At 41.2% G+C, this 26080-nt stretch overlaps 1 protein-coding gene across 1 annotated transcript; it reads left to right on the top strand.

The window, feature by feature from the left end:
- The first annotated feature begins 902 nt into the window (after positions 1 to 902).
- On the top strand, positions 903 to 24250 carry abcb11a (ATP-binding cassette, sub-family B (MDR/TAP), member 11a). Its single transcript, XM_063006648.1, has 27 exons — positions 903 to 960; positions 1857 to 1869; positions 1969 to 2265; positions 2634 to 2636; positions 3953 to 4037; positions 4150 to 4283; positions 5154 to 5325; positions 6114 to 6238; positions 7614 to 7788; positions 7988 to 8101; positions 8179 to 8289; positions 9109 to 9234; positions 9332 to 9535; positions 9699 to 9869; positions 9955 to 10156; positions 13215 to 13296; positions 14163 to 14280; positions 14460 to 14624; positions 14717 to 14821; positions 15072 to 15233; positions 16218 to 16421; positions 18356 to 18597; positions 19175 to 19331; positions 21485 to 21682; positions 21829 to 22035; positions 22413 to 22559; positions 24050 to 24250. Exons 1-27 carry the CDS (start codon positions 903 to 905, stop codon positions 24248 to 24250), a joined length of 3978 nt encoding a protein of 1325 aa, XP_062862718.1.
- Positions 24251 to 26080: the final 1830 nt, after the last annotated feature.

Below are 26080 nucleotides of genomic sequence, written 5' to 3' on the forward strand. Positions count from 1 at the left end.
AGAGACGGTGGAGAATCTTCACAGAAGTGACCTGCTAACCAGCATTTGTCTAAGAGTGCTTTTAAAACTTATCTTCTACAAAGTTACTAAACAACCCAGACCAAGATTTAAAAACTTTTAGTCCTGCTTGCCTCAGTTGAGGTCAGTGTTTATGATACCACAATAATAAAGAGGCCGAGCAGAATGGTGTTCGAGGGAGAATGGTATTGATAACTTCCAAGCCTCTTGGAATAACGTTTCGTGAACTAATGAGTCTGAAGTACTATTGTGGAAGACTTGGATCCTGCTAACACAGGAGTTCATGACTCAATGATTGTACACAATTAAAAAAAAGCTCTGAACCAAAGATAAAAACATGAAATAATTAGGGATGTGATGATACACTCTACCCACGATGTGATGTGATTTACGAAACTTAGTTCACGATACGATTTTTTCCTGATTTTTTTAAACAAAATGAAATTGAAATCAAATTATGACAAAGTTTACTTTTATTATTTCTCTTTAAAAAATAAAATAAAATATTGTATTTTTATTTATCTAAATAATGAATGTCCTTTTATTTCTGAGGTAGATACAAACTATGCAAAACAATGCTTCACATTTCCCATTTGGTGTAAAAAAAAAAAAGAAAGAAATCCCACATTAAGTAAATAAATCAATAATACAAATAAAGAAAGTATCCTCACATGAATAAATTTGGCTGGAAAATTTCGAACCTGGCAACCCCATAGTGACGTCAACCAGGCGGGGTGAATAGCGCCAGCGCCCTCTGCTGTGGTGCATCGTTACATCTCCAGTAAATAAATTATTTCAGTTGAGAAATGAATATTATACACAGTACATTCTTAAATCAGTGCATTAATGCTTACATTAACATGTATTTAAATTCAATAGAGAATATGAAGGAAAACCATCAGAAAACAAATGAGCAAAGTCAAGACTCATCCAAAGATGAAGGTACGGCTTGCACCTACTTTTTTATGATACACCGATCAGCCATAACATTAAAACCACCTCCTTGTTTCTACACTCACTGTCCATTTTATCAGCTCCACTTACCATATAGAAGCACTTTGTAGTTCTACAATTACTAACTGTAGTCCATCTGTTTCTCTACATACTTTTTAAACTTGCTTTCACCCTGTTCTTCAATGGTCAGGACCCCCACAGGACCACCACAGAGCAGGTATTATTTAGGTGGTGGATCATTCTCAGCACTGCAGTGACACTGACATGGTGCTGGTGTGTTAGTGTGTGTTGTGCTGGTATGAGTGGATCAGACACAGCAGCGCTGCTGGAGTTTTTAAATACCGTGTCCACTCACTGTCCACTCTATTAGACACTCCTACCTAGTTGGTTCACCTTGTAGATGTAAAGTCAGAGACGATCGCTCATCTATTGCTACTATTTGAGTCGGTCATCTTCTAGACCTTCATCAGTGGTGACAGGACGCTGCCCATGGGGAGCTGTTGGCTGGATATTTTTGGTTGGTGGACTATTCTCAGTCCAGCAGTGACAGTGAGCTGCTGTGTCTGATCCACTCATACCAGCACAACACACACTACTAACACACCACCACCATGTCAGTGTCACTGCAGTGCTGAGAATGATCCACCACCTAAATAATACCTGCTCTGTGGTGGTCCTGTGGGGGTCCTGACCATTGAAGAACAGGATGAAAAGGGGTAACAAAGCATGTAGAGAAACAGATGAACTACAGTCAGTAATTGTAGAACTACAAAGTGCTTCTATATGGTAAGTGGAGCTGCATATCTATGAAACCATATTAAATGAAAACGTTTTGCACAGTAATCATGAATGTAACCTGTACTTTTTTATAACTTTTTCCACAGCCACAGAAAAAAGGTGAGTGTGGATCTAATTATAATGTGTAAATACTGTAAATAAATCTGTATCAGCTCTGTCAGAGATTAATAACAGCTGCATTATAATCTCATATCATAGGACTGCAAGTAAGAAAGAGAAGGAGAAAATACTCGGCGTGGGATTTTTCCAACTGTTCCGGTTTGCTACTCAGAAGGAAATCTTTATGATGGTGATAGGAGGTTTGTGTGCCCTCGTCCACGGTGCCGCCTCCCCTCTCATGCTGCTGGTCTATAGCATGATGACCAACACTTTTGTGGCGTACGAACTGGAAATTCAGGAACTGGCCGATCCCAACAAAACCTGCATCGATAACATAGTGACCTGGATTAATGGGACTGTCGTGGAGCTGGATGATAATACCACTGTGTCATGTGGGTAAGTCATGTATGGTTTAACTTCTGGTTATGATGGTTAAGCAGATTTGTTATGACAGAGGCTGAGCGTTTCCAAAGTGTGACGTGAAATGAATACGGTAAATTCAGAAAGTATTCATCAGTCTACTAATGAGTCATAATGTAGCCTAGGGGTTAAGGTACTGGACTAGTAATTAAAAGGTCACTGGTTCAAGCCCCATTACTGCCAGGTTGCCACTGTTGGGCCCTTGAGCGAGGCCCTTAACCCTCAGTTGCTTAGACTGTATACTGTAACTGTAATGTAAGTCACTTTGGATAAAAATAATGATGAAATGAAAACCTGTCTATGTCTTCATTAAAAAACTATTTAAACTCTTTAATCGATGCCAGCTTGTAGGAATTACACCTGCAAGTCAAGTTGAATATGTCTTTAGCATTACACACCTGGATTTGGGCAGTTTATCCCATTATTCATGGTAGATCCTCTCAAACTTTATCAGATTTCTAGGACACACAAATTGCTTTTATCTGCACTTTTTTGGCCGGCACTGGTGCCAAAATGCCGAACGAATTGCTGCTGTTACACCACAGAAACACAGGTCCTCAACCAGAAAAACTGATGCCCTTGATGAGGGCCCATAATCAAACCAGTGACACATATGGTCCTGTTTACCCACCTGTCAACCATTTACAACTAAAAGCAAAAGAACCTGAGCAAAAACAGTTGTAGCCTAGCAGTTAAGGAACTGGACTAGTAATCAAAAGGTTGCCGGTTCAAGCCCCACCATTGCCAGGTTCCAGTGTTGGGCCCTTGAGCAAAGCTCTTAACCCTCAATTGCTTAGACGAAATACTGCAACAGTCTGCTAAATGCTGAAAATGTAAATGTAAAAACAGCAGTAATGAATCATCAGTGGTCGGCGGTGGTCAACACATCACTTGTAATACCGTCCTTACAAGAAATACAAGATGAACTAAGAAACAGTGTAGCCACATAATCCTGGTGTGTGTGTCCACACTAAATATGCAGAAAACATCCGTATACATAAATAGGAATTACAAAAAGTGACACTGAGGTCACAGAATTTGACGCTTGCGATTTTACACCGACCAGGCATAACATTATGACCACTGACAGGTGACGTGAATAACACTGATTATCTCTTCATCACGTCACCTGTTAGTGGGGGGGGATATATTACACAGCAAGTGAACATTTTATCCTCAAAGTTGATGTTAGAAGCAGGAAAAATGGACGAGCATGAGGATCTGAGCGAGTTTGACGAGGGCCAGATTGTGACGGCTAGACGACTGGGTCAGAGCATCTCCAAAACTGCAGCTCTTGTGGGGTGTTCCCGGTCAGCAGTGGTCAGTATCTATGAAAAGTGGTCCAAGTAAGTAACAGTGGTAAACCGGTGTCAGGGTCATGGGCAGCCGAGGCTCACTGATGCACGTGTGGTCCGACCCAACAGACGAGCTACTGTAGCTCAGAGTGCTGAAGAAGTTCATGCTGTTTCTGATAGAAAGGTGTCAGAATACACAGAGCAGCACAGTTTGTTGTGTATGGGGCAGCAAAAGGGGGACCAACACAATATTAGGAAGGTGGTCATAATGTCATTATTTTGGTTGATTGGGTGTCTATAACTGATGTATAGAAAAGGCATTTATATCCATTAAATACTGAATATTTGGGGGTTTTTTTTCAACACAGTGTGGATATTGAGGCACAGATGACCATGTTTGCTTACTACTATGTTGGCATTGGAGTGGGAGTGCTGATCGTTAGTTATTTTCAGGTACACGTAAGACAAACTTTATATTTTATTATTATTCATCAATATTACCAGTTAATAATTGATTAAATGATTTTTAAACTGTAAGCATTTGTTGCTCTTTTTTCGATTTCAGATTGCTCTGTGGGTTTCTGCAGCTGCAAGACAGACTCAAAAGATTCGACAAACGTACTTTAGGAAGATCATGAGCATGGAGATCGGCTGGTTCGACTGCAATTCTGTCGGAGAGCTGAACACTAGAATATCTGAGTAATTTTTGCCAATAAAATGAGTACATGAATAAACGTACACCGATCAGCCATAACATTAAAACCACCTCCTTGTTTCTACACTCACTGTCCATTTTATCAGCTCCACTTACCATATAGAAGCACTTTGTAGTTCTACAATTACTGACTGTAGTCCATCTGTTTCTCTACATACCTTTTTAACCTGCTTTCACCCTGTTCTTCAATGGTCAGGACCCCCACAGGACCACCACAGAGCAGGTATTATTTGGGTTGTGGTGTGTTAGTGTGTGTTGTGCTGGTATGAGTGAGTTTTTAAATACCGTGTCCACTCTCTGTCCACTCTATTAGACACTCCTACCTAGTTGGTCCACCTTGTAGATGTAAAGTCAGAGACGATCGCTCATCTATTGCTGCTGTTTGAGTCGTTCATCTTCTAGACCTTCATCAGTGGTCACAGGACGCTGCCCACGGGGCGCTGTTGGCTGGATATTTTTAGTTGGTGGACTATTCTCAGTCCAGCAGTGACAGTGAGGTGTTTAAAAACTCCAGCAGCGCTGCTGTGTCTGATCCACTCATACCAGCACAACACACACTAACACACCACCACCATGTCAGTGTCACTGCAGTGCTGAGAATGATCCACCACCTAAATAATACCTGCACTGTGGTGGTCCTGTGGGGGTCCTGACCATTGAAGAACAGCATGAAAGGGGGCTAACAAAGCATGCAGAGAAACAGATGGACTACAGTCAGTAATTGTAGAACTACAAAGTGCAGTTTTAATATTATGGCTGATCAGTGTATTTACAGTAATGTAAATACATTAAAACAATTCCTCTATACATCCTACCATATATTTGATTGTACATTTTTCTCTCTTTGTAAACAGTGACATTAATAAAATCAACAACGCGATAGCTGATCAGGTGGCTATTTTCATTGAGAGGATCTCTACATTCATTTTTGGATTTCTGGTGGGGTTTGTTGGAGGGTGGAAGTTGACTCTGGTGGTGATCGCAGTGAGTCCTCTCATTGGACTGGCAGCAGGACTCATGGCCATGGTCAGTGATTCAGCTGTTACCGCTTCCCATTTAACTTTTTTCACTAGAAAAATAGAATAAAATGCCTTTATTTGTCATATATACATGTACAGGTGTACAGTACGATAAAATTCTTTCTTAGCGTATCCCAACTTGTTTGGAAGCTGGGGTCAGAGCGCAGGGTCAGCCATCGTACGGCGTCCCTGGAGCAGACAGGGTTAAGGGCCTTGCTCAAGTGCGCAACAGAGGCTGCATGGCAGAGCTGGGATTCAAACTCCCCACTTTTCAGTTGATAGCCCAAAGCCCTCTTTACTAGTCTACCACTGTCCCTAAAGGCACCGCCTGGATTCGAACCCAGGATCTCTTGTTTACTAGACAGGCGGCGGCACGGTGGGTAAGTGGGTAGCACTGTCGCCTCACAGCAAGAAGGTCCTGGGTTCGATCCCCAGATGGAGCGGTCCAGGTCGTTTCTGTGTGGAGTTTGCATGTTCTTCCCGTGTTTCCTCCAGGTGCTCCGGTTTCCAGTCCAAAGATGTGCAAGTGAGGTGAACTGGAGATACTGAATTGTCCATGAGCGTGTTCGATATTAAACTTGTGAACTGATGAATCTTGTGTAATGAGTAACTACCTGCCCTGTCATGAATGTAACCAAAGTGTAAAACATGACTTTAAAATCCTAATAAACAAACAAACTAGACAGGTGCTTTAACCAAATAAGCCATGGCGCCTACAATAAAGTGGAGGTAGCAGAGGATGGACACTAGTCAACATTACAGTGTAAATAACAGACGTTTTGTGTTTGTTTCTAGGCGGTTGCGAGGCTGACGGGTCGAGAGCTGCTGGCTTACGCTAAAGCTGGAGCCATAGCTGATGAAGTCCTGTCTTCTATCAGAACAGTCACAGCATTTGGAGGAGAGAATAAAGAAACAGAGAGGTTTGCTCTGATCTGTCTGTCTTTTAGGTTTAACTCAAAATAAATCTGCAGTTATCCATTTACTGACAAACAACTGAAAAAGGTTTAGACTTGCCAGGTCAAATTCCATGTTTTGTTAAAAAAAAAAATAGTGCATTTTTATAGGATACAAACGTCTGCACATTTTAATGCACAATTACTGCTAATTACCGGAATTCAACATTTTTTTTTAATTAATATAAAAATGTGACATGTAAGGCGCCCAGAAGGCACCGATAATCCGCTTGCACACCAGCACCGAGATTAAAATCTCAGCTCTGCTACCGGTCAGCTGGGCGCCCTCTAGCAGGCACAATTGGCGCTGCCAAAGCAGACAAAATTGTCTGGGAAAAGACTGGATTAAGTGGTCGGTTATCAGCGCTGTGTAAGGACCCTGGTTGCCCAGGGTGCCTGTACAGAAAGTGGAGGAGTGCAGAGATCGGGGCGTGGCTCTCCGTACGCTAAGCCGACCTCATGTGCAAATCCAACGTATGTATGAGTGAATGAAGGAATTGGTGGACTGCGCACACGTCAGAGGGAGCGTGTATTAGGCGAATATTCACCCTCCTTGGACGCCGTTGGGTCCCCTGCAGCGGATTGGCTATGCTGAATTGGGAGAAAAAGGCGGGGAAAGCATTAAAGTGACATGTAAAACTTCACATTTCAACATTTGTTTTACTTTATAACATAAATAAATTTTCTACTACAGTTTGCAGACATGTACTATTTAAATTAGCTGTCTTGTGGAGAATGTTTGAACTCATTTGTACTTTAAATTTAATAAACATGGGCACTACAATGTGAGATGCCCAATCTTTTTTATATAACTCATCACATAAACGTATCATAACTGTAATATACACCGATCAGACATAACATTATGACCACCTTCCTAATATTGTGTTGGTCCCCCTTTTGCTGCCCCATACGCAACAAACTGTGACACACTGTGTATTCTGACACCTTCCTATCAGAACCAGCATTAACTTCCTCAGCTATTTGAGCTACAGTAGCTCGTGTGTTGGATCGGACCACACGGGCCATCAATGAGCCTTGGCCGCCCATGACCGTGTTCCTTCCTTGGAGCACTTTTGATAGATACTGACCACTGCAGACCGGGAACACCCCACAAGAGCTGCAGGTTTGGAGATGCTCTGACCCAGTGATCTAGCCATCACAATCTGGCCCTCGTCAAACTCGCTCAGATCCTCACGCTCCCCCATTTTTCCTGCTTCTAACATCAACTTTGAGGATAAAAAGTTCACTTGCCTAATAATAGAAATAATCAGCGTTATTCACTTTAACTGTCATAATGTTATGCCTGGTCGGTGTATAAAATAGTTTGATTTATCTTCAGATACGACAAGAACCTTGAGGAGGCCCAGAGCTGGGGGGTGAAGAAAGGGATGATCATTGGAGTTTTCCAGGGTTACCTGTGGTGCATTATTTTCCTCTGTTATGCCCTGGCGTTCTGGTACGGCTCCAAGCTCGTCATTGACACCAAAGAGCTCACACCCGGTACCCTCATCCAGGTATGAACAGTTTATACAGTCAGATTTCAGGTTTTGATCTTTAATTAACTTTAATGAATTTTTCTTTAATAGAATGTTTTCAGGTTTTGATCTTTAATTAACTTTAATTAATTTTTCTTTAATAGCATGTTTTCAGCGACTCGTTATGGATATTCAAGTGTAGATTGATGGGTGGTGATGTGGTTTATTTTACCTTCAGGTGTTCTTTGGTGTCCTGATGGGAGCCATGAACCTGGGCCAGGCTTCCCCGTGTCTGGAGGCCTTCGCTTCGGGTCGTGCTGCAGCCAAAAGCATTTTTGACACCATTGACAGGGTAAAACTCAGACCAACAGCTCACTCACAACAAGACAAAAGACGGTTAAATGACTGCAGATTCTTTTGTTCATCCAGGAACCAGAAATTGATTGTTTCTCAGAGGAAGGACACAAATTAGAGAAAGTCAAAGGTGACATTAAATTCCACAGCGTTGGTTTTAACTATCCCTCCAGGCCTGAAGTGAAGGTTAGTACATTTACCTGCTGTTTTAAATAGTTGTATATACACAGATCAGCCATAACATTAAAACCACCTCCTGGTTTCTACACTCACTGTCCATGTTATCAGCTCCACTTACCATATAGAAGCACTTTGTTGTTCTACAATTACTGACTGTAGTCCATCTGTTTCTCTACATGCTTTGTTAGCCCCCTTTCACCCTGTTCTTCAATGGTCACGACCCCCACAGGACCATCACAGAGCAGGTATTATTTAGGTGGTGGATCATTCTCAGTGTTTAAATATCATGTCCACTCACTGTCCACTCTATTAGACACTCCTACCTAGTTGGTCCACCTTATAGATGTAAAGTCAAAGACGATCGCTCATCTATTGCTGCTGTTTTAGTTGGTCATCTTCTGGACCTTCATCAGTGGTCACAGGACGCTGCCCACTGGGCACTGATGGCTGTATGTTTTAGGGTGGTGGATTATTCTCAGTCTAACAGTGACAGTGAGGTGTTTAAAAACTCCATCAGCGCTGCTGTGTCTGATCCACTCATACCAGCACAACACACACTAACACACCACCACCATGTCAGTGTCACTGCAGTGCTGAGAATGATCCACCACCTAAATAATACCTGCTCTGTGGTGGTCCTGTGGGGGTCCTGACCATTGAAGAACAGCATGAAAGGGGGCTAACAAAGCATGTAGAGAAACAGATGGACTACAGTCAGTAATTGTAGAACTACAAAGTGCTTCTTCACAAGAAGGTGGTTTTAATGTTATGGCTGATTGGTGTAAAGTAGAGTGTTTTTTATACATTTGCGTTTGTTATTTGTAGATTTTAGATGATTTAGACTTGTTGGTTAAAGCTGGGGAGACTACAGCATTTGTTGGACCGAGTGGATCTGGAAAGAGTACTGCAGTCCAGCTCATTCAGAGGTTTTATGACCCTCAAAAAGGAATGGTAATAATATCTCTAATGTATAATTTAATGCACACATTATTTAAAAATATGTAAGTATAATTACCGGGTTAATAACAGATTGATTCATCATTCTTAGGTCACCCTGGACGACCATGACATTAGAAGTCTGAACATTCAGTGGCTGCGTTCTTTAATAGGCATCGTAGAACAGGAACCGGTTCTCTTTGCCACGACTATTGCAGAGAACATCCGTTACGGCCGTGCCGGAGTGACCATGGAAGAGATCGTTCAGGCTTCCAAAGAAGCCAATGCGTATAACTTCATCATGGACCTGCCACAGGTACGTACACAATACCTCATTTAAAATAGAAGTTAAGCATTTTATTTGCAGATAATCACAGGGATAAAGGTCAGCACCTTGGTTTGCAACAAGGTGTTTGACAAGATGAGATTTAATTGAACAATTATTGGATTATTAGAGCACATTCTTTATGACAATACAGAAATTTGATACACTGGTTGGCGAGGGTGGAGGTCAGATGAGCGGTGGGCAGAAGCAAAGGATTGCCATCGCTCGAGCACTGGTCCGAAATCCCAAAATCCTTCTGCTGGATATGGCCACCTCAGCTTTGGACAATGAGAGTGAAGCTGTAGTGCAGGAGGCTCTGGACAAGGTGGCATCAACATTTATTGATAACATAATGACTCTGGTTTATGATGTGAAGTCGTTTTTGAATAACTGACGCTCTTTTTTGCCAGGCTCGCGTGGGAAGAACGACTATCACTATAGCCCATCGTCTGTCCACAATCCGTAACGCTCATGTGATTGTGGGCTTCGAGCACGGTCGTGCTGTGGAGAGGGGCGTACATAGTGAGCTAATGGACAGACAAGGCATTTATTTCATGCTGGTTACACTCCAGAATCAAGGGAATGATGCATCAAATCCTGCAACAAACAACAGTGAGTAAACACACACACACACACACAAGTGATAAAATTATATAAGATAAAACTTTATTGATCCCTTTGGGGAAACTAACTTGTTACAGCAGTATAAAACCCATCAGCCATAACATTAAAACCACCTCCTTGTTTCTAAACTCACTGTCCATGTTATCAGCTCCACTTACCATATAGAAGCACTTTGTAGTTCTACAATTACTGACTGTAGTCCATCTGTTTCTCTGCATGCTTTGTTACCCCCCTTTCACCCTGTTCTTCAATGGTCAGGACCCCCACAGGACCACCACAGAGCAGGTATTATTTAGGTGGTGGATCATTCTCAGCACTGCAGTGACACTGACATGGTGGTGGTGTGTTAGTGTGTGTTGTGCTGGTATGAGTGGATCAGACACAGCAGCGCTGCTGGAGCTTTTAAACACCTCACTCTCACTGCTGGACTGAGAATAGTCCACCAACCAAAAATACCCAGCCAACAGCGCCCCGTGGGCAGCGTCCTGTGACCACTGATGAAGGTCTAGAAGATGAACGACTCAAACAGCAGCAATAGATGAGCGATCGTCTCTGACTTTACATCTACAAGGTGGACCAACTAGGTAGGAGTGTCTAATAGAGTGGACAGTGAGTGGACACGGTATTTAAGAACTCACTCATACCAGCACAACACACGCTAACACACACCACCATCATGTCAGTGTCACTGCAGTGACCATTGAAGAACAGGGTGAAAGCAGGTTAAAAACATATGTAGAGGAACAGATGGACTACAGTCAGTAGAACTACAAAGTGCTTCTATATGGTAAGTGGAGCTGATAAAATGGACAGTGAGTGTAGAAACAAGGAGGTGGTTTTAATGTTATGGCTGATCGTTGTATATTATTGGGAAATATAATATATACATTAAAAATATAATATACTGTACTTTTTTTATTGCACTATAGAGGTGTAAGTGTAGACGTGTGTGATATATTACATGTTATTATTGAAAGCCCTGATGGCTGCAAGAATAAAGGACCTGCAGTAGCGCTCCTTCTTACACAGGGGGTGGAGGAGTCTGGTACTGAAGGAGCTTGTTAGGAGCCCCCCCCCTAAAAAAAATAAATTAGATTTTATAATACGTTCTATTCTTATTACTACCTACAAAAAGTATGACCAACCTGTGACCCTATTTATTGCTGTTACTATTTGCACTGATTTTTAATTATTTTTTTATTTTATTTTTGCATATCTGTAACCATTTTGTACATATTGTACTATTGCATTGTTATTTCTTATTATTATTCTTCATTTAATTATTTTTCCTAAAACTGTAACTAAGCTTTGGCAATATGAATGCCCTTATTTGTCATGTCAAGTCAAGTCAAGTCAAGTCAACTTTATTTATATAGCGCTTTTTACAATATACATTGTCTCAAAGCAACTTTACAAAATCCAAGACCAACAGATACAAAAACCCCTGTTGAGCAAGCCGAGGGCGACTGTGGCAAGGAAAAACTCCCTGAAAATTACAGGAAGAAACCTTGAGAGGAACCAGACTCAACAGGGCCCATCCTTCTTGGGTGGCCTGGAGGATACTTTAAATAAATACACAATTTACACAAATCATACAAACACAGAATTGAATGATCTAAAAGTCATACAGTGGTAATAAATAGATAAATAAACAATTAAATAATAATAGAGTTGTTATCCGCTCTAGTCTTCAATAAAGTCTGTAGTGATTTCTTGTCGTTGCAATTACTCCAGACCCGTCACATCTGACAGGAGCAGCATCGTTGTCCCGGCAGTCTCAACTTTAATCCTTAACCTCGGCGGGTAAACAGGTTTCCATCAGAATGCCCTCGGGGTAAAACAACAGAGAATGTAGTTAATAATGTACAATGCTGGTTGACAAACAGTTTTACAGAGAGTTTTAGACTCCGGCAGCCCTAATTATTACAGCATAACTAAAAGGGAGAGCGAGCAGGTAACAAGGTCATGAAGGCTTTCACAGGACATCAGCGCCCACCTCTCCTACCCAAACCAGAGTGATTGGACAAGAGAGGCAGAACGACAGCAACCCAACATCCCTGATCACCACAAGTTTCTATCACCAAGAACCCCCAAGCTCTGCGCCTTTGTCTATACTAATCAAAAGCCTGAGAAAATAAATATGTTTTCAGTCTAGACTTAAACATTGAGACTGTGTCCGAATACCGAACAGAGGCAGGAAGATTATTCCAAAGTTGTGGAGCTTTGTAAGAAAACGCTCTTCCACCAGCTGTGGTCTTTTTAATTTTAGGAACTATAAGAAACCCTGCATTTTGTGAACGAAGTGGACGTGCTGGGTTGTAGTAATTAATAAGCTCACTCAGATACTGTGGAGCCAGACCATGTAGCGCTTTATAGGTTAGTAAAAGTATTTTGTAATCAATGCGAAATTTAACTGGCAGCCAGTGTAGAGATGATAGAACAGGAGTGATATGATAAAATTTTTTAGTTCTAGTTAGCACTCGAGCTGCTGCATTTTGAACTAACTGGAGTTTGTTTAAGGATCTACCAGAGCATCCAGTTAGAAGAGCATTACAATAATCTAACCGAGAAGTTATAAACGCATGGATCAGTTTTTCGGCGTCATTAACAGATAGTATATTTCTTATTTTAGAGATATTACGCAAATGATAGAAAGCAACTCTAGTAATATTATTAATGTGTGTATCAAAGGAGAGATCTGAATCTATTGTGACACCTAAGTTTTTTACATCTGGGCTGGGAGTAACAGAGAACGTGTTTAAGTTTAGCACCAGGTTAGACAACTTGTCTCTTGCAGCTTTAGAGCCAACAAGTAAAACCTCAGTTTTATCTGAATTAAGTAAAAGAAAATTACACGACATCCAGTTTTTTATGTCGTTTACACAATCTTCTATCTTACTGATTGTGTCAGTATCATTTGGTTTGGCTGATATATACAGCTGTGTGTCATGTCAGTTAAGCTTCCTTTGAACTGAATTAAGTAGACAGTAAACATGATACTATATTGAATACATTTCTTCTCTTTCCTGTCCTGATAAACCTCCAGCATCTAAGAGCAGCATCGCTGAGCAGGAGAAGTTGGAGAAAACAAGAAGTTTTAGCCGAGGAAGTTATGAATCCAGTTTGAGGTAAAGTACAGCGAAAACTAATCTCTGTATTCAGTATTTACGTTAAAATACTCCTCGCTTCTACACTCACTGTCCATTTTTATCAGCTCCACTTACCATATAGAAGCACTTTGTAGTTCTACAATTACTGACTGTAGTCCATCTGTTTCTCTACATACTGTTTTAACCAGCTTTCACCCTGTTCTTCAATGGTCAGGACCCCCACAGGACCACCACAGAGCAGGTATTATTTAGGTGGTGGATGATTCTCAGCACTGCAGTGACACTGACATGGTGGTGGTGTGTCAGTGTGTGTTGTGCTGGTATGAGTGAGTTTTTAAATACCGTGTCCACTCACTGTCCACTCTATTAGACACTCCTACCTAGTCGGTCCACCTTGTAGATGTGAAGTCAAAGACGATCGCTCATCTATTGCTGCTGTTTGAGTCGGTCATCTTCTAGACCTTCATTAGTGGTCACAGGACGCTGCCCACGGGGTGCTGTCAGCTGGATATTTTAGGTTGGTGGACTATTCTCAGTCCAGCAGTGAGAGTGAGAGTGAGGTGTTTAAAAACTCCAGCAGCGCTGCTGTGTCTGATCCACTCATACCAGCACAACACACACTGACACACCACCACCATGTCAGTGTCACTGCAGTGCTGAGAATGATCCACCACCTTAATTATACCTGCTCTGTGGGGGTCCTGATCATTGAAGAACAGGGTGAAAGGGGGGTAACAAAGCATGCAGAGAAACAGATGGACTACTGTCAGTAATTGTAGAACTGCAAAGTGCTCCTATATGGTAAGTGTAGCTGATAAAATGGACAGTGAGTGTAGAAACAAGGAGGTGGTTTTAATGTTATGGCTTTATATAAATTCATGTAGGAACTCTCTACGAATGCGGTCAAAGTCTCAAATGCCGAATAGTGTCATGGATGCCAGATCTGGAGAATTTAAAATTGATGCGGACACTTTTGGAATGGAGACGGACAATGAAATTAAGGTATTATTTTAAGTTACTATAATGCACCACATGTCTGAATAATGTAAATCACTACATTTACTCTATTATGGCAACCTATATATATAAAGCACAAAAGAGTACTAAAATGATAATGTGTTGTAACAATTTTGGATCTGTTCTTTTAGTGATTTTATTATTTATATTTTTATTTACTACAGAAAACGTTTAATGATGCGGAACAACTGACCGAATCGGACCCGGTGGCTCGGATTTTGAAGTATAACCGACCTGAATGGCCGTATATAGTCCTCGGCTCTCTGGGAGCAGCCGTAAATGGATCGGTCAACCCCATTTACGCCCTCTTATTCAGCCAGATTCTAGGGGTGAGAGCGTTTTATTTAATGTAGACACATTTTCAACGTTTCAGATATAAACTCAGAAATAAAGTAAATGTAACACTATCTGTCTTATCTAGACGTTCGCCATCACAGACCTAGATAAGCAGAGAGAGCAGATCGATGGCATTTGTGTTCTGTTTGTCGCAGTCGGGCTCCTGAGTTTCTTCTCACAGTTCCTACAAGTAAGCTTTAACACATCATATTATAATATTATTTTATTGCCCACTTTACCCTGGTTAAGACCACCTGTAAACAAGGTGCGAGGCAGAATCACACCCTGAACCTGTGGTAGCTAAAATCAATGTGGACCTACGCCCTGTTCTTGTGCCAAGTGTTTCCAAAACAGGTCTCAAATACATTGTGATCTTGATAAGTTGACTACATTGCTGAACAAATAGATGAGTGTTGTCAATGGCCAGTCTTTTCTTGCAGGGCTATGCTTTTGCCAAGTCTGGAGAGCTTCTGACTCGCAGGCTGAGGAAGATCGGCTTCCAGGCTATACTCCAACAGGAGATCGGATGGTTTGATGATCCTAATAACAGTCCTGGAACTCTAACCACCAGACTGGCTACTGATGCATCTATGGTTCAAGGGGTTAGTCTGAATTCTTCATACACTTATAGGTTTTTAGACAAGTTTCGCTAATATATATGACCACCTCCTTGTTTCTACACTCACTGTCCATTTTATCAGCTCCACTTACCATATAGAAGCACTTTGTAGTTCTACAATTACTGACTGTAGTCCATCTGTTTCTCTGCATGCTTTGTTAGCCCCCTTTCATGCTGTTCTTCAATGGTCAGGACCGCCACAGGACCACCACAGAGCAGGTATTATTTAGGTGGTGGATCATTCTCAGCACTGCAGTGACACTGACATGGTGGTGGTGTGTTAGTGTGTGTTGTGCTGGTATGAGTGGATCAGACACAGCAGCGCTGCTGGAGTTTTTAATCACCTCACTGTCACTGCTGGACTGAGAATAGTCCACCAACCAAATATAACCAGCCAACAGCGCCCCATGGGCAGCGTCCTGTGACCACTGATGAAGATCACAGATGAGCAACTCAAACAGCAACAATAGATGAGCGATCGTCTCTGACTTTACATCTACAAGGTGGACCAGCTAGGTAGGAGTGTCTAATAGAGTGGACAGTGAGTGGACACGGTATTTAAAAACTCCAGCAGCACTGCTGTGTCTGATCCACTCATACCAGCACAACACACACTAACACACCACCACCATGTCAGTGTCACTGCAGTGCTGAGAATGATCCACCACCTAAATAATACCTGCTCTGTGGGGGTCCTGACCATTGAAGAACAGCATTAAAAGGGGCTAACAAAGGTATCTAGAGGAACAGATGGACTACAGTCTGTAATGGTAGAACTACAAAGTGCTTCTATATGGTAAGTGGAGCTGATAAAATGGACAGTGAGTGTAGAAACAAGGAGGTGGTTTTAATGTTATGACTATTGAGTTTGTCATTCCTTGATTTATTTTTTAATCCACTATACTCAGAGCATTTTTAAGAAATCACTTGTTTTGATATTAATATTAAATAACCCTGTATGCTGCAGGCTACAGGCTCTCAGATCGGCATGGTTGTGAACTCCCTGACGAATATTGGAGCCTCGTTCATCATCGCGTATTACTTCAGCTGGAAGCTTAGTCTGGTGGTCACTTGCTTTCTTCCTCTGATTGGCCTCTCTGGAGTTTTCCAAGCTAAAATGCTGACTGGGTTTGCTAACGAGGACAAAAAAGCCATGGAGGCAGCAGGACAGGTGCAGTATTAATACTAATTTTCATATATTTTTTAATGAATAATGTATTGTACAGTGGATTCAGAAAGTGTTAAGACTGCTTACACCGATCAGCCATAACTTTAAAACCACCTCCTTGTTTCTACACTCACTGTCCATTTTATCAGCTCCACTTACCATATAGAAGCACTTTGTAGTTCTACAATTACTGACTGTAGTCCATCTGTTCCTCCATGGTTCTTCAATGGTCAGGACCCCCCACAGAACCACCACAGAGCAGGTATGAGTGGATCAGACACAGCAGCGCTGCTGGAGTTTTTAAACACCTCACTGTCACTGCTGGACTGAGAATAGTCCACCAACCAAAAAATATCCAGCCAACAGCGCCCCATGGGCAGTGTCATGTGACTACTGATGAAGGTTAAGGAGATGAGCAACTCAAACAGCAGCAATAGATGAGCGATCGTCTCTGACTTTACATCTACAAGGTGGACCAACTAGGTAGGAGTGTCTAATAGAGTGGACAGTGAGTGGACACGGTATTTAAAAACTCCAGCAGCGCTGCTGTGTCTGATCCACTCATACCAGCACAAGTGAGTGTAGAAACAAGGAGGTGGTTTTAATGTTATGACTGATCAGTGTATAATTGCCATTGTTACACATCAGTCTACACTTAACTTGCAGATGTTAAAGACAAAGTTAAAGTAGAAGTTATATTTAAAACTGTGCTGGTGTTCAGGTGACAGTGTTGGTAAACAACACTGGAGTGGCTTTGAATTTGCAAGTATTTAAATGTCCTCAAGTATCCCAGCCAAAGCCCAGACTTAAATTACATCAAAAGTGGCACTCAAGTGGCGCAGCAGTAAAACACCAGAGCTGACATCTCGAACCCGTGAGTTCGAATGTTAGCTTCTCTACTGGTGCCTACACGAACAATGATTGGCTTGGCAATTACGACCTCTGCTGGCTGATCGATGGTGCCCCACATCAGGTGTGAAGGGTCATGGAGATCAGTGTGTGACTCTCCAGGCGCGAGACTGAGCCCGATATGGACTCGCCTCCTGCACACGTGTCGAGGGCGTGTGTTAGTCACAACTCTCCTCGGTCAGGACTGGAGGTTAGCAGCTGTAAAGAGTTAGCTAAATGCAATCAGGTAACTGGACATGACTAGATTGGAAAAAATGCCAAAAATATGTGACTGAATATGACAGTTCTCAAGTGTGATCCAGGTTTTCACTTTATTATGAGACAATTAAGTGTAGATTGGTTGTCAAAATGGCAATTACATCCACCCACTTAAAATCAAATCTACAAAACAATTGTGCAAAATGTCAAGTGATATGAATACCTTCTAAATCCACTGTCTTCTTTAAAAAATACTGATTTAACTAAATAAACACATTCGATTTTAAAGATGTCAGCTATTTCAGCTCTTAACACATCTGAATATTCACATTAAATAACTATTTATCACTAATTTAAAAATATTAAGGCCGCTCAGGTGGCACAGCGGTAAAAACACACACTAGAACACCAGAGCTGGGATCTCGAATAGCCTCGATTGGCCTGTTGTTCATATAGGGGTGGGGCATTAATCGGGTAAGCCGGATGGGGACTCTCTCATGACTGATGCAACTACGACCTTTGCTGGCTGGTTGATGGTGCCTGCACAGGGGCGGGGAAGGAGTGCATTGATCAGGGTGTGTCTCTCCGTACACAGAGCTTGTCTAGTGTAGGTGACAAAATGCGTACGTCTGCTGCCCACATGTCGGAGGGGGCGTTGGTTAGCTTCGTTCTTCTCAATCAGAGCGGAGATCGCATTAGTGGAGAGGAAGCATGATGCAATCGGGTAATTGGACACGCTAAAAGTCGGAGAAAAAGGGGAGAAAATGCACAAAAGAAAAATATTATATATATATGTATGTGGTTTAGTTATTGTCGCTTTGATCTTACAGGTGTCCAGTGAAGCTATGGCCAACATAAGGACCATCGCAGGTTTAGCTAAAGAGAAGCAGTTTGTAGATCTGTACGAGCAGCAGCTGAAAGCCCCCTACAAAGCAGCCAAGAAAAAAGCAAATGTTTATGCCATCTGTTTTGCTTTTGCCCAGTGTGTTATCTTCATGGCTTACGCTGCCTCGTTTAGATACGGTGGCTATTTGGTAAATTACGAGGGACTTCAGTATGTGGTTGTTTTCCGGTAAGTTCTAAACCAATTCTTGTTCTTTCCTCTTAATTGTTGAATGTACCTGTACCTTATGTTTGTTTATTGTTTGTTTATTTAACATCATGTTTTACACTTTGGTTACAATCATGACAGAAACAGTAGTTACTCATTACACAAGATTCATCAGTTTACAAGGTTATATCAAACACACTCATGGACAATTTAGTGTCTCTAATTCACCTCACTTGCACGTCTGGATAGATAGATAGACAGACAGACAGATAAATAGATAGATACTTTATTGATCCCAGTAGCATTATACATCAAATACACACTATAAAAATTCAACAGTATAAATAATATTACAAATTGGACTGTAGGAGGAAACCGGAACACCGGAGGAAACCCACACAGACACAGGGAGAACATGCAAACTCCACACAGAAGGGATTTGGACCGCCCCCCACCTCCGGGGATCGGGATACCCACTTAGCCACCGTGCCGCCCACTGTACCTTATGTAAAGGGTGTATCAATTATGTATATTAATTAAAGAATGAATCATTTATTCCGTATCTAGTATTTAATTAATATTGTTTTTACTCCCCCAGAGTCATCTCTGCCCTTGTAATCAGTGGAACAGCTCTCGGAAAAGCTTCGTCCTTCACTCCAGACTATGCAAAAGCCAAAACTGCTGCTGCCCAGTTCTTTAAAATGCTGGACAGGGTGCCAAAAATCAGTGTTGGTCAACAAGAGGGACGACAGTTGGTAAGAAACTTGTCAGTATCTTAAGCAAAAATAGACAGGTCTGAACAAAGTGTACATGTTTTTCTGTAATGAAAATACATACCCTAATGTATCTTTACTTTTACCACACAAAAAACCCCAGAAATCTGTACTTAGAAATGTCACAGACAATCGATTGACAAAAAATATACTGAGGAGGACATTGTTTGGCTTTATTTTTACTATATAAATAAATGTAATATTTTTAATTATGATTTAATACCTGGGTCCATATAAAATGTGCTATAAAGTACTGATAAGAAAGCAAAATTATACACCGACCTGGCATAACAGGTGAAGTGAATAACACTGATTATCTCTTCATCACGGCACCTGTTAGTGGGGGGGATATATTAGGCAGCAGGTGAACATTTTATCCTCAAAGTTGATGTTAGAAGCAGGAAAAATGGATGAGCATGAGAATCTGAGCGAGTTTGACGAGGGCCAAATTGTGATGGCTAGACGACTGGGTCAGAGCATCTCCAAAACTGCAGCTCTTGTGGGGTGTTCCCGGGTCTGCAGTGGTCAGTATCTATCAAAAGTGCTCCAAGGATGGAACAGTGGTAAACCGGTGAACGGATCATGGGCGGCCAAGGCTCACTGATGCACGTGTGGTCTGATCCAACAGACGAGCTACTGTAGCTCAGATTGCTGAAGAAGTTCATGCTGGTTCTGGTAGAAAGGTGTCAGAATACACAGAGCAGCACAGTTTGTCGTGTATGGGGCAGCAAAAGGGGGATCAACACAATATTAGGAAGGTGGTCATATGTTATGCCTGATCGGTTTATTTGCCATGTACAATGTGCGTCTGAGGAACTTAAGCAAAACCTTTTTAAACAGTATTGAAAGACTCATGATCATGATTTCATGATTAAACCTCATATATCATCACTAAATCAGAATGTACAGCACTGGGGACATGGGAAAACCTCTGCTATCTAAGAGATAAAAACAGTATGTATAAAGTCATTTTATTTTGGGGTGGGGGGTAGGAAACATTGTGTTTAGTATTTTAAAGTGTTCATTATTTCAGTAAGATGTTTAGAAAATTGTATTGTTTAAAATTTACTTCATAAATACAATGATCAGTACTGGGGACACAAAAGGCACCGAATTGTAGGAATGACCCATTAAGCTTTGTTTTCCTGATGTCTTATAGCACTAGAGAGAACAAGTCACTTTTAGACTTTCAATTTATTCAGTTAGGGTGGTGATTGATCTGATTTCCCCGGGATTTAATAGACTCAATGCAGTAACACACGACTGAACAGGATGTCAATCCATCACAAGACCTCGGCCATCATCCCTACTCAGACAAACACAGCTTATTATATTTTAATTGTTTCTGTAGCTTGATCTACTATTTAGTGTTGGACATGCGTGTATTCTTACCAGTGAAACCATTAGAATACTCTGGGCCAGGCAGGGGTCATGGCACACCTTCTTTCATGAGTTTTATTGCTGTCATTTTTATTAAAGGAGTCTCTTACCTGACACATTCCATCCAGCCATAAAAAATCTGATAATGAAAATCGGCACTGATGCGGAATTGTTTACTTTTTTTTTTTACGCGTCCAATTGCCCGATTGCGCCATGCTTCCTCTCCACCAATGCCGATCCCCGCTTTGATTGAGGAGAATGAAGCTAACCCACGCCCCCTCCGACACGTGGGCAGCAACCATGTGCTGTGACCTACACTTGACGAGTGCATATATGCGGATCAGCACTGTGTATGGAGAGACACACCCTGATCAGAGGTCGTAACTGCATTAGTTATGAGAGAGTCACTATCCGGCTTAATCACACCCCTATCTGAACAACAGGCCAATTATTGTTCATGTGGCCGAGCTGAGACTCCACACGATGTATTCAAGATCCAAGCGCTGGTGTTCCAGCGTGTGTTTTTACCACTGCACCACCTGAGCGGCCTGTGCAGAATTGTTTAATGAGAGAATCAGGATGCTTTTAAAAATGCTGTTTTACCCTGAGTCGTATTGTTTTTATTTTCTTTAATTCTAATGTTTAAGAAATGTTTCTCATGTTGTCTTAGTTTACAATAATATTAAAAATTCACTTTTTCATCAAACAAACTTTTTGCACTATTTAATTTGAGATGATGTTTTTGTCTCTTGCAGGCTAACTTCAAGGGTAGGATCGAGTTTAAGAACTGTAGGTTTACTTATCCGAGCCGGCCTGATATTCAGGTACTGAGGGGACTGGAGGTGGAAGTGAGTCCTGGTCAGACTCTTGCTTTTGTCGGCAGCAGTGGATGCGGAAAGAGCACAAGCGTCCAGCTGCTGGAAAGGTTTTATGATCCAGACCAAGGCCAAGTGGTGAGAGGCTAGAGTCTAATTGCTAAGCACTGTTTTTGGAAAATATTAATGAAAGACTTAAGTACATTTGGACCATAAAAACAGTGACAACAAAAGAGTAAAAGATTTATGACCATTCAATAACCACGTTTTCTTCATTCCGACAGCTGATCGACGGATGCCCGTCCCAGCTGATTAATGTACCATTCCTGAGGTCTCAGATTGGAATTGTATCTCAGGAACCTGTGCTTTTTAAAGGTACTATTGCTGAAAACATCCAATATGGAGACAACTCACGATTAATCACCATGGAGGAGGTTATCGAGGCATCCAAGAAGGCGTATCTGCATGATTTTGTGATGAGTCTACCTGCTGTGAGTATAAAAATATCCATTATTATAATCATAGTACAGAACAGCACAGTGGGTCCGATATTCTGTTTGCATGTTCACTGTGCTGAGTTTCCCCCCTTCCAAAAATGCCTGATTAAAAATTTCCCCTGGGCAAATGGTCCTTCCCCTGTGGGTAAATAAGTAAGTGCACCCTGTTTGCACCCTGTGCAGGGTGTATTACTGCTATTTGTCTAGTTTTGTGACCCCTCATAAACATGATCAAAAAGAAGCACTTACTAAATGTAAATAAAAGTTTGTCTAATTTTAATCACAACAATAATTGTGTGGATTATTAACAGCTTTTATTTAACCTTACAAAAAACCTACAGCTATTTCTACTCACACCGGTTCATTTACAGAAATATGAGACTCAGGTTGGAGCTCAGGGTTCTCAACTATCCAGAGGGCAAAAGCAGCGTATAGCTATCGCTCGTGCCATCATCAGAAACCCCAAAATCCTTCTTCTGGATGAGGCCACCTCTGCCCTGGACACAGAGAGTGAAAAGGTACGATGATATTTTCTAACTTTTATTATTATGACGACAATGATGATGATGATTTATTATTATTATTATAATTATTATTACCTGCTGTAGAATATTTAAAATGTATGTAAAAATGACTAAAGACTCTCTTCATCTAGCATATAAACGTAAACAGATCAAGCTACAGGAAATTGTACCCATCTAACTCCTCGCTACTGTAAAAGCAAATGAATAATTGACCTGAATCCACACTAATATTTAGCGCCACTTCCTGTCTTTGATATGTGGTAGCAAGACCTAAAACAAGCAGCTCATATAGAAAACCAAACACTGGGTCTGATTTGAAGGCACAAGAAGAGTGGGCAACCATTCCACCAAATCAGATCACGTTATTGTCATGTCACATTAACTGGCCTAAAGACTCGTGACTTGACTCAGACTCTAACCTAAAGACTCGTGACTTGACTAGACTCTAACCTAAAGACTTGTGACTTGACTAAAACTCTAGCCTAAAGGCTCGTGACTTGACTCAGACTCTAGCCTAAAGACTCGTGACTTGACTCAGACTCTAGCCTAAAGCCTTGTGACCTGACTCAGACTCTAGCCTAAAGACTTGTGACTTGATTTGGACTCTAGCCTAAAGACTCGTTACTTGACTCGGACTCTAGTCTAAAGACTCGTGACTTGACTCGGACTCTAGCCTAAAGACTCGTGACTTGACTCGGACTCTAGCCTAAAGACTCGTGACTTGAATCGGACTAGTCTAAAGACTCGTGACTTGAATCGGACTCTAACCTAAAGACTCGTGACTTGACTCGGACTAGTCTAAAGACTCATGACCTGACTTAGACTCTAACCTAAAGACTTGTGGCTTAACTCAGACTCTAACCTAAAGACTCGTGACTTGACTCGGTCTAGTCTAAAGACTCGTGACTTGACTCAGACTCTAACCTAAAGACTCGTGACTTAACTCAGACTCTAACCTAAAGACTCGTGACTTGACTCAGACTCTAACCTAAAGACTCGTGACTTAACTCAGACTCTAACCTAAAGACTCGTGACTTGACTCAGACTCTAACCTAAAGACTCATGACTTGACTCAGACTCTAACCTAAAGACTCGTGACTTGACTCGGACTCTAGCCTAAAGACTCATGACTTGACTCAGACTCTAACCTAAAGACTCGTGACTTGACTCGGACTCTAGCCTAAAGACTCATGACTTGACTCAGACTTGTATTTTGTGACTCGTGAACATCTCTGCAGTACAGATGTTTAAGAGTTATGAAAAGGGAATGAAGAATATCAATATTAAAATTATGAATAATTATTATAAAGTCCACGATGTACAGGTGTTGTAGAATTATATGCAGTATTTATGCAGGTGTGGTGTATATAGTTCAAATGTGTAAAGTGCAGAATGGGTTGTATGGGGTGTGTATGGTGTAATATGTAATGTTGTCATAATGACTTTCAAATCACTGAATGTTAACAATTTTTTGTATGATGTAGATGGTTCAGACAGCGCTGGATGAAGCTCGGCGAGGTCGGACGTGCATCGTCATCGCCCACAGACTCTCCACCATTCAGTCTGCTGATATTATAGCCGTCATGTCACAGGGGGTCGTCATTGAAAAAGGCACACACGAAGAGCTCATGGCTAAGACAGGGGCGTACCACAAACTGGTCACTACAGGTGCACCTATAAGTTAAAACCACAATTAACCAAGAAGTAATTAATTACCAAATAATAATAGTAATAATATTTTAGCAGCAAGGGGTTTTGTGATTGGGAAAATTTAAATTTCTTCGATATTAAATCTATTGTGTGAACTATTTACACTGATCAGTCATAACATTAAAACCACCTCCTTGTTTCTACACTCACTGTCCATTTTATCAGCTCCACTTACCATATAGAAGCACTTTGTAGTTCTACAATTACTGACTGGTGTTATTGTTATATGGATATGTATAATAAAAGATTTGTGCTTTAATTCTGTAATTTAGGGACGCACATTTGTGTTTCCCTGTTTGGTAATTATCAGTAAGTAAAAAGCAGTTTAGACAAAACAGCCTCTTAAAAGAAACGAGCTGTATAGCTTTGGGCCAGTGTGTTACTTTAGAAATATATTTTTTACACAGTTTCTTGTTGAATTTAAGAATTTATTCTTACATCTTAAGGGTATTTATTGTGCATTCTGTAATAAAATTGTGCATTATAAACATACTGGCTAATTTGAGCACTGTTTTAACTCAAACAGGTAAATGGGCATCTTACGGTAGGTACATTATCACATACAATTGATGTCAATACAATGATTACAATTCTAGGTAACTATAGGTGTGACTGGTAAAAACACTTTACCAATTTATTAGGGACACTTAACCTGTATACATACTCTTTTCTTGTTATGTGCAGTTTACCAGTCCTTCTTTTTTTTTTAAATATTTTTCCCACTTTTTCCCCCAATTTCCTCCCCTAACCTAGTCGTGTCCAGTTACCCTGATTGCGTCCTCTATACTGATTAGACCCTTCACCGCTGACTGAGGACGCCTCCGGCACGTACAGTCAGTACAGGCTACATTTTTCACCTGCACGAGTCGAGTTCATACATTGACGGGCACTGTGTACGGAGGGCCACACCCCCATCAGCATTATTCCTCAGCCCTGTGCAGGCGCCATCAGTCAGCCAGCAGGGGCCGCAGTCGCACCAGTTATGAGGACCTATGGTCCGACTTTTTTACCCCTAACCCTGAACAACAGCCAATCGCTGTTCATGCAGCCCAGCCCAGTCGGAAAGGCAGAGCTGAGATTAGATACGATGTATTCGAAACCCCAATTCTGGTGTGTTAGCGTACTTTTTACAGCTGCGCCACCTGAGCGGCTTTACCAGCCCTTCTTAAGGATATACTTTATTTGTCATATATACATATACAGGTGTACAGTACAATGAAATTCACTATTACACATTCAGTCAATGAAAAACAGTACTCGTACCCTAAATACTCATTAACTGCAGGATCACAGATTTATTTAGATGAGCAAGTGACCGCTTTACAGCATTTTTGCCAAATTTCAAATATTCTTTGAGAAATATTGCCTGGCCAACACACAAGTTAATCGTCATTCCAAAAGAATATTAACACGCAACAGTGAGAATAATATAATAATCCCAATCAATGATTACATAAAATATATTTTCAAGTATGTCATTTGTCATTATATAGACCAGGCAAACAAAGTAAAGAAGAGCCTGTACGATGCCTGTGATTGTTAATCTCATTTGTCTCTGAAGATGAACACACTAAATACTCATTAAAAAATATACTCTGATCTATACACAAATGACTAGTTGCTGCAAAACTACAGGATCACACAACAATGTAAAATGTGTAACAATATATACATTCAATTAAGTGCAAAAACAATTATGACTTAGCAAATGTAGTAGAGTCTGGAGAGTCCTCTCTGTATACAAGAAGAGACGGAGCTGCTGTTTCCTCTATATTTATCATATATTTCCATAGGTAGAGAATAAT

Source organism: Trichomycterus rosablanca, chromosome 12, assembly GCF_030014385.1.
Source record: "Trichomycterus rosablanca isolate fTriRos1 chromosome 12, fTriRos1.hap1, whole genome shotgun sequence".
NCBI classification, from domain to species: domain Eukaryota; kingdom Metazoa; phylum Chordata; class Actinopteri; order Siluriformes; family Trichomycteridae; genus Trichomycterus; species Trichomycterus rosablanca.